General features: G+C 43.0%; 1 protein-coding gene across 1 annotated transcript; it reads left to right on the top strand.

Moving 5' to 3' along the window:
* Nucleotides 1-8102: 8102 nt before the first annotated feature.
* LOC105046267 (uncharacterized acetyltransferase At3g50280) lies at nt 8103-10085 on the top strand. The gene has a single exon (XM_010924808.4). The coding sequence runs from the start codon at nt 8206-8208 to the stop codon at nt 9673-9675; it is 1470 nt and encodes a 489-aa protein (XP_010923110.2). The 5' UTR covers nt 8103-8205; the 3' UTR covers nt 9676-10085.
* Nucleotides 10086-10313: the final 228 nt, after the last annotated feature.

A 10313-nucleotide genomic window follows, 5' to 3' on the forward strand; every position in this document is an offset into this window, starting at 1 on the left:
TGTATTTTTGTGGGTTATGGTCAGGATGAGTTTGGTTATAGGTTTTATGATCCTATTGGCAAGAAACTCATTAGAAGTCGTGATGCTGTGTTTATAGAAAACCAGACAATACAGGATATTGACAAGACTGAGAAATCAGTGCCTCAATACACTGATAATTTGATTGATTTGGAGATAGTCCCTTCTACACCAGTCCTTGAACAATATGCAGATGAACCTGTAAACAATGAGACAGATGATAATGATCATGATCAGCCAGCAGTGATAGAAACCTCTCCAACAATGCCACTCAGAAAATCTACTAGAATACGACAGCCATCTACTAGGTATTCCACTGATGAATATGTCTTATTGACTGATGGAGGAGAACCTGAGAGTTTTGAAGAGGCTGTAGATAGTGAGCAGAAAAAGGAGTGGATTGAGGCCATGCAAGATGAAATGAATTCCTTGCATGAGAATAATACATATGGGCTAGTGAAATTGCCTAAAGACAAGAAGGCTCTAAAAAATAAGTGGGTTTATAGAGTTAAACATGAAGAACATAACTCTCATCCACGGTACAAAGCCAGATTGGTGGTTAAAGGATTCAGTCAGAGAAAAGGAATTGATTTTGAAGAAATATTTTCTCCTGTTGTGAAAATGTCATCTATTCGGGTTGTTCTTGGCTTAGCTGCTAGTCTTGATTTGGAGATTGAGCAGATGGATGTAAAAACTGCTTTTCTCCATGGTGATTTGGAGGAGGAGATCTACATGGAACAGCCTGAGGGTTTTAGAGTAAAAGGAAAAGAAGATTTTGTATGCAAGTTGAACAAAAGTCTTTATGGTTTGAAGCAAGCACCCAGACAATGGTACAAAAAATTTGAGTCAGTTATGGGGGAGCAAGGCTACACAAAAACTACCACTGATCATTGTGTTTTTGTGCAAAAATTCTCTGATGCTGATTTTATTATTCTTTTACTCTATGTTGATGACATGTTAATTGTTGGTAGGAATGCTTCTAGAATTGATGGCCTGAAGAAACAGTTGTGCAAGTTCTTTGCCATGAAAGACTTAGGGCCTGCTAAGCAAATTCTTGGCATGAGGATCACTAGGGAAAGAACTACAAAGAAACTGTATTTATCACAAGAAAAATACATTGAAAAGGTTCTTCAAAGATTCAAAATGGATAAAGCCAAAGCGGTTAGCTCTCCTTTCTCTATTGCTACTAGATTGAGTAGTAAACAAAGTCCTTCTACTGATGAAGAAAAAGAAGATATGCAAAGTGTGCCTTATAGTTCAGCAGTAGGTAGTTTGATGTATGCAATGGTATGTACGAGGCCAGACATAGCTCATGCAGTTGGCATGGTAAGCCGTTTTCTTTCAAATCCAGGGAGAGACCATTGGAATGCGGTGAAGTGGATTATGAGATATTTGCGGGGTACTTCTAGTCTGAGTCTTTGTTTTGGAAGTGAGAAACCTGTGTTAGTTGGTTACACAGATGCAGACATGGCTGGGGATGTTGATTCTCGCAAGTCTACCTCAGGCTACTTGATCACTTTTTCAGGGGGAGCTGTGGCTTGGCAATCAAGATTGCAAAAATGTGTTGCACTTTCTACCACAGAGGCAGAGTTTATTGCAGCTACTGAAGCTTGCAAGGAGTTGCTATGGATGAAGAAATTTCTTCAGGAACTAGGCTTCAAGCAAGATCGATATGTCCTATTCTGTGATAGTCAAAGTGCTATTCACCTTGCTAAGAACTCTACTTTTCACTCGAGATCGAAACATATTGATGTGAGGTACCATTGGATTAGAGATGTATTGAATGCTAAGTTGTTACTACTTGAGAGAGTATCCACTGATCATAATGGTTCGGATATGTTGACAAAGGCATTACCATCAGAGAAGATTAAAGCTTGTCGTCATATTGCTGGGATGACGACCCTCTCCACATAGTCGAGAGGGGGAGATTTGTTGGGTTGGGTCTCTCCTATGTGGAGAATGGCCCAAAGCCTATATGGGTCAAAACCCATATTGATGACTCATTTTTATTTTGCTCCAAAAGAAACCCTAGTGTTTAAAAAAGGTAATTTTGGAGAGCACCCACGGAGAAAAAGAGTTTTTGAAGATCAGAAACATAAGACGGCAAAAAGAGAGATCGTTCCTCTTTCAGATTTTTTTGTGCAGCCTTCGCAAAAGTGGTTGTCGGGAATTCGTTCACCGTTGGATCAAACTGAAATTTGGTCTGCATATTCTCGACACCTGGTTCTTCAATCTGGACGGTGGAGATCGGAATTGGAGTCCTTTTTCTTTGGTTTCTGCTTGCCGTTTTCTTCAAAATTTTTCTATTTTCTGGTAATATCTTCTCAACTTCACTTGTTGCATCATTAGATGTTTGTGGCTGCCAAGAATATTGATTCTTGATGATTTATTGTGTTGAGAAGTTGATGTATGCCTCTGGTTGTTGATAACTAGAGAGGAATCTTGTGTATTCCCATTATTTGATTATAGTGGAAGTTGTGGGTGTCGGGCCGTGGTTTTTACTCCTCATATTGAGGAGGTTTTCCACGTAAATCTTGGTGTTTCTGTGTTTGATTTGTTCGCTGCATCTTTCACATATTTTGCTTGGTTTCTCTACTTGTTAAATTTCCATCAAACCGAACACGACATTATGTGCTCTGATTGCTGGTTGAGTCTCATATATCCTGTTGGGCACGAATAGCATCTGCGACAGTGTAGCATCTGCGCAGTCTCTCTTAGCAACAGTAGTTGGGATTTGAGTGTTGGTTTTAAGGCAATTTAATTCTAATAAAAAAATTGTACTTAGTTTTTAGCGCATAGTGAATGCCTTGAATTGCTTTCGATAGTAGACGAAAGTAAATTTTTGGATAAATCAAACAATTTTCTGAGTTTCTGAAGTTTTATTCTTCTTGTGGATTGTTTGTTGATCTTTATCTAACCATCAGAATATTCTATTCCTATTTGTTCAGTCTGATATTCATTATTTTGTTGGTCTTGTAGCTTCACTCAACCTCAGCTATGTGCCCATGCAAGTTTTTGAAGTTCTATTCTTCTTGTGGATTGCCGTTGATCTTTACTAGGTCATCAGAATATTCTATTCCTATTTGTCCATTCTAATGTATATGAAGTCGGTCTTGTAGCTTCATGCAACCTCAGCGACGTGTATATATGTGCTTGTGATTTGATGTGTTGGACTGTCCGTAATATATAGTTTCGTTACCATAGCAGAATGAGAATTATTGGTCATTTCATAAAATCATTTTGGTGTGATGAAATAAAAAAAAAATACAAACAATGATCCAAGGGAAAGATTTGTTTTCTTGTCGACATGACTAAACATGGAGGGTGATTTGAGTATGATGGGGTGAATGTCTGAGTTCCACGAATTGATGTTTGACCGAGTAGAGAAAGAGGGTAGTGTGCGCGTGTGTGTATGTACTTAAGGTTTTATGAACAAATATCTATGTGTGCAACGACTAGAGAAGATGACGAAAGTTCTATGATCTGTTGAAGCTTTCGAAGAAGTGAATGTAATGGTTCATACTGACAGCCGAGATGCTTGAGAAATAATTAAAGTCGAGCTACATAGTTGAGACTAGTCTATCGTGAACCATTGTTCGTGTTTGTGCACATTTATGTGTTCGTTAATCTATTTTCAGCAAGATCTGTAGTCTGGTACATGATCTTTTCACTAGTGCAGAAAGCAGCTAGAAATTCTCTCTTTTATTTGATCTTTCTTTTTCTTTTTTACCGTTCCAAGAGAGAGTATAGAAGTGCTTGGGATGGTAGCTATTTCTTCCTTCGGTGTAGATATTTTCCCAAAATTTTCTTGATCCAATTCTAAAACAATAGATGACAGGGGGGTATAAAGGGAAAAGGGAGGCAACAGAGAGCTACTCCTTAATTAATTTATTTCATAATAAGAAATAGATATAGATTACATAATGTATACAAAAAGATGTTAGTAAATAAGAAAAGATTAGATTCTGGAAGGCGATGTCTTTCAAATACTCTTCAAAATCTCTGTGTCTCAGAATTAGTCTTAGATAGATAAAGAATGCTTCCATTTTTCAAAGATTGAAGGATGTTTTGCAAAATAGAGTAAATGGATCCTTTCTTGATTAAAAAGTTGACAGCGGGTATGACAGCATGTAAGCATGGTCATGATTCTGTAGATATTGTTCTGATCAATCATCGTTTGAGACAAAATTGCTGTGTCCGGGTTTCACGTGGTTACTTGGGGATAAGGACATGCATCTACGATCATGGTTGGCATGCATGGTCGTGATGAAGATGTCCTCGGCGTGTCACTTTTTCCCTACATGACCTGACCTGACCTGACCTGTTTGGATGACCGATGCGTTCGTGGTGCACAAGCTTGTTTCACGTGTCACATGATCGACTGGGCCGTAAATTTTGCGAGTTAGGAGAGGGATATGGATAAATCATGGAAAGAAGGTTGCACCTCCAACCCCACCACCCCAAAACAAAAGAAAGAAAAAGAGAGGGCAAAGAAAAAAAAGAGGAGGGAGCTGCAGGTGTTGCATCCCAGTCGCACCAGTTCGGCCACCTTCCCTGGTGTCGGTCGGTCGGTCGGTGCCGGACCCAGGGGAAAGAAGTGCCCAAATACGGACCATCTTTTGTTTAATGCTCGCGAGTAATTAAGGGACCCCGTTGACCTCCTATCCAGATTTTTGGATTTCTTTACTATTAGTCATGATTGCTTGCATTAACAAAAGCAAGGAAAAAAAAAAAAAGAAAAGGAAAAAGGGGAATCCTTTGGAACCCCGATCAACTGTAGCAGTGCAGCGGACTCTGGCCACACCAACCAATGGACGGGTATTTACGTTCCTCTTTAGTTTTTTTTTTTTTTCCAAGCGCCCAACCATTCGCTTCCTTCACCCTTTGTTCGATGATAATATAGTAATAGCGCTGTCCTTTCATCAGGAAGGAAGGTAATACAATATACAGCGGAATGGTACTGGAATCAACATGAATAGAGACAATATTGATTACTTGTTAACAATATAAATTTGTTAGGGCGGCGGCTTGAATAACTATTAGCTAGTCTGGCATGTAGTGGTGGCGTGCAGTTAAATAAATAATGAGTCACAACAGTTTTCTTATAACCAAGGTGAGTACCAAAGTGTCAGCTTCAACAAAAATTTGTGGCCGGCAGATAATAATAAGCTGGATGCCTTGTGAGCACTCATCCTTCTTGCCCCAGTAGTACCGCACATATATAATGGAAACAGCAGGCCCACTTCTCTCCCTTCCACCTCACCGAATCCCGCTCCATCCTCCCAAAGTCCGGTGCAGGTCCAACTTGTAATATTATGCCACTGCTGATCGAATTGTCTGGAAAAACCTACTCGGTAGGTATTAGTATTTTAGACAACGCTTTCATTTTAATCTATGTAATGTTATATGTATATATAACTGAGACCCGTGGAAGCTTGGCCCGATGCATAATGGAGTGGGTTGAACCGGCGCCTCTTGTCTCAAGACAAGAAGACGCTCATCCCATTTCTCGAATATATTATTACACGCCATGTTATTAATTAAGCATATGTAAAACCACAAAAATGTCTCCAGGCATCCTAGCTACGACTCTTTATGCATCGGTTTTGAGGGCTAGGAATATAGAGTGGTTGTTCACAAGGAGTACTCCAAAGCCGCTAGTAATTAAGCATATGTAAAACCACAAAAATGTCTCAAGGCAGGCATCTTATGACTCTTGATGTATTGGTTTTGAGGGCTAGGAATGATAAAGTGGTTGTTCACGAGGAGTCCCAGCAGCTGCTGGTACTCATAATGGTGGCCAGCCGATTAGATTCCACATGAGAAACTAATGCTTACCTTCATCGCTTGTGCTCGGTCCTCTCATTTTCCAGCCTCGCCCACCACGGCTTAATTACCACGTGAATTAGCCGGGCATTTCAAAAGCTTAAAAAATAGCCGGTCCTTTGCCGAGCGATTATTCGTTTAGAAGCGACATGTATGGAAGGCCGAAGGACCATGAGCGAGTTGCTGCTGAATCGGGTGCTGCTACTGAGAAATTAATCAGGCCATAAGGCAATTCAATTAATCAAGGCTTATCAGTAACCCTATTGGATCTCTTTTGCACTAGGAGAAGAGAGTTCGATCGGAAGTAGCAGATATCTGCAAACATATATAGGATGTGCCCGCTCGGATTAATTTGTCATGGATATATATAAATTTATATGCTGGTTAATTTGGGCGGTTGATCTGTTTGTCATGTGAAACATCACCGGCCGGTGGAGCAGAAGAGAACAAATTAAATAGCTTGACATCACTGACCTCTTATTCTGTATTGCCAGATGATGGTCGACACTGGTGCAGAGAGAGGGACTGGAAGCGCCTGAATACAGACTACCCTCATTTCTTAATTAATATGCCCGCGCGTTGACCTACTTAAGATGCATGAACCAAGGAGCTCGATGAATTAAGAGCACATATCGCTTGCACCACTTCCTCTGCCTGCCAACAAATGATTGTCTGGATTATATTAACGATTTAAAAAATGCATGCGTGTCTCAATTTACTCTCTGGGAACACCGTGATCCTCCTACCCGTCCCTTCATCTATGCCAAAAAATGAAAGAAAAATATGCACGGGAAGTGCGGGACTCGAACTAGGGCTCTACATCATCCTTCTTCACGACTCAAAAATCGACTATCATTTGGACTCGACTACCAATTCTAAACCTTGTAATTAAACTGGTCTAGTTTGCACAAACCTTAATTAATTGTTAAGCTCAACTCGAGCTCGATCGTCCTTTTACATATTACGGGGCAATGTTGATCAACCTAGCTACTGGCTACCTCAACTCAGCTGTTTTCACTCTAATTGAAAAGAAATATATAAAGTTAGACGGCATCTGGATGTTGGTTGGAGAGTACTGGATCACATAAGGCTATCCACCAAACAAAAAGACGTGAACAACATTGTCCAATGAATCGGCCAAAAAGGTAGAGAACCAGGAGGCCGTAAAACTATAGCTACTTCAACCACCTCTCTTTATCCCCCATCTTGACAACAGCTTTTATCCCTCCGGATGACATTTCTTTTGCTGTTTCTTTGTTACCATATCTTCATTTTTTGCAAGATGGATTTAATAGTCATGACCCACCAAATGGTGAATAACTTTATTTGTTGGTTAATTAGATAATTAGTCAATGAGTAAATACCAATGGCTAGAATTATCTAAGGGGATGGTTAACTATATATTTGGCATCCAAATGTAATCTTAATTCTTACCAAATCACTTCTTGCAATCACATTCTAATCGTGTTGTTCTCAAAAGAAGAAAATAATAATAATAATAATAATAAAGATGTTTCGGTTATACTGCTGTTTTTCAATCTCGCATCCTGGAGGAAGGGGTAGCTACTTCCGTGCTGGACAATTAAACCATTTATTCAATATCGTGCTTAGAAAAGATTAGCACTAACAGTGCATGATGGTGCGTTCGCTACCATGGATGCATGTAACCATGATGTAGAGGGATAATGACGGGTGACATGCTAAAATCCATTAGTATTGAATAGATAAAATGGAGATCCATCATTTGGATTGAATAACATTTTATATTTAATCCCTATCGACTGGATTTTTTTTTCTTTTTTTTTGTTTCAGTGACCATTTTTATGTAGTCCCTAGTTCTTTGCACATTTATATGTGATAATATGCAAACAAATATATTTGCATACAAAAATAGATATCACATAATAGCCGCATGGTAACGGTGAAAATGCCGTACAACACTGGTCTATATATATATATATATATAATAGTGGTCAAACAAGGGAGCATGTGTGAAGTTCTTCAATTAAATATTTGCAGATATCATCATCCTCTCCATCTTATTCCAGGAGAAATTATTAGATAGGCTTAATATATATTAATATAATATATATATTTTTATTAATTTAGGCTATAGTATTTATTGTAGATGTAATAATTTCCCCTATTCCGGGGTGGAAAAATATCCCACTGACATCCAAGCGTCCTATCCTATTGCTCATGCTGTCAGTCATGCATGAACCCGAACTTCTCTCCTTCCCCTATAAAAACCCCCTCAACACCCGAACGGCTCCTTCACAGCGGAGCAGAACAAGTGCCAGTTACTCATCTCTGCAAAGAGACAGCAGCAGAAGAGGGGAAAAAGGCAATTAGAAGGTGGAAATGGCTCTATATCTTTCCTCCTCCCCCAATCCCCCTGCTGCTGCTGTTGTCACCATGTACTCTCCCAATTCCTCCTCCTTTTCTTCCGCTGCTGCTGTCACTATTGTATCCAAATGCACCGTATATCCCGACACCAAGTCCACTCTCGGAGACCTCAAGCTCTCCGTTTCCGACCTCCCCATGCTTTCTTGCCACTACATCCAGAAGGGCCTTTTCTTCCCCCGGCCCCCCGTCCCCTTCGCTCCCCTCCTCGCCCTCCTCAAGTCCTCTCTCTCCCGCGCCCTCTCCCTCTTCCCCGCCCTCGCCGGCCGCCTCTCCACCCTCCCCGACGGCATCATCGTCATCTCCTGCAATGACGCTGGAGCGGAATTCTCCCACGCCGTCGCCCCCTGCCTCACCCTTCCCCTCCTCCTTCCCCCCTCATCCTTCGACGTTCCGCTGCCCGTCAAGTCCTTGTTCCCCTTCGACGGAGCCGTCAGCTACCAAGGCCACTTCCGGCCCCTTGCCGCCTTCCAGGTCACCGAGCTCGGCGATGGCGCCGTTTTCATCGGGTGCGTCGTCAACCATGCTATCGTCGACGGCACCTCCTTCTGGAACATCTTCAATGTCTGGGCCGAGCTCTGCCGCGGGGGCTCCCCCAAGCCGCCGGACTTCCGCCGGAACTTCTTCGGCGACTCCACCGCGGTGCTCCGTTTCGCGGACGGCGCGGGCCCCGAGGTGACGTTCCCGGTGAATGCTCCGCTGCGGGAGCGCATCTTCCACTTCAGCCGGGAAGCAGTTCGAGATCTCAAATCGAGGGCCAACCGCCGCGCCCAAGGGGTTTCGACAGGCGTCGACCAGATCGCCGAAATCTACGGGAAGCAGATCCACGACCGGACGAAGGCGGGGACGGAGGAGGAGATCTCGTCCTTCCAATCGCTGTGCGCCCAGCTGTGGCGGTCGGTGACGCGGGCGCGGAAGCACCTCCTACCGGAAGCAACGACGACGTTCCGGCTGGCGGTGAACTGCCGGCACCGGGTACTGCCGCGGGTGGACCCGCTGTACTTCGGGAACGCGATACAGAGCATCCCGACGGCGGCGGCGGTGGGGGAGGTGGTGGCGAGAGAGCTGTGGTGGGCGGCGGGACTGCTGCACCGGAGCGTGGCGGCGTACGGAGACGAGGCGGTGCGGCGGGTGGTGGCGGAGTGGGAGGGGGCTCCGCGGTGCTTCCCGCTGGGGAACCCGGACGGGGCCGGCATCACGATGGGGAGCTCGCACCGGTTTCCGATGTACGAGGGGAACGACTTCGGGTGGGGGCAGCCCCTGGCGTTGCGGAGTGGGCGGGCGAACAAGTTCGACGGCAAGATTTCGGCGTTCCCAGGGAGGGAGGGAGGAGGGAGCGTGGACCTTGAGGTCTGCCTCGCCCCCGACACCATGGCGGCGCTCCTCCAAGACGACGAGTTCATGCAATACGTGTCCCAAGACTACTAGATCTGCACTTTAACGGTTGGTAGCTCGAGCTATAACTCAGAATCCATCCGCGAGTGGACAGCGAATCCTACTACTTTCCGGTCGTTTAGTTGATAAGTTGTGCCCTTCTCCCCTCCAATAATAATATTTATATTTAAAACCAAACTGAAAACGACTTGCGCCCTGCAGCAGTTTGGATTTTGCAGCCGCCTCCCAGCTTGGATAAAGATGATTGTGTAGGTGGCGGGTAATTAATTTAGCTGAAATTAATGTTTGGTTGCTGATTAGAGTCTCAATCCACCTAGTGGAATATGTATAATTATAATTCTGTATTGGTTTCTCAAATAAGTTTTGCTTCCACCTATTGTAACAAAACCAACGTCATGTACCAAAAAGAATGAAATATCCATTCGTGTCCAGATTATCATGTAGTTACATGTGTGCTTATATATTCATTCCATGGTCGAGTGTCTCGTCTGCTCAAATCCTTGACTAGATAAAAAAAGATGCATCAATTTCGATAGATAGAGCTGAGCTAGCCCAAATTCTCAATGTCATTGATTGAATTTGGTCTTTGGACAGCTTTCCTAATACAAGCTCATACCGGCTATGTTGCTGGTCAAAAGAAAAGAAAAAAATTTTCTGAACCTGTTGGATAT

The sequence above is a fragment of the Elaeis guineensis genome, chromosome 5 (assembly GCF_000442705.2).
Source record: "Elaeis guineensis isolate ETL-2024a chromosome 5, EG11, whole genome shotgun sequence".
Taxonomy (NCBI): Eukaryota; Viridiplantae; Streptophyta; class Magnoliopsida; order Arecales; family Arecaceae; genus Elaeis; species Elaeis guineensis.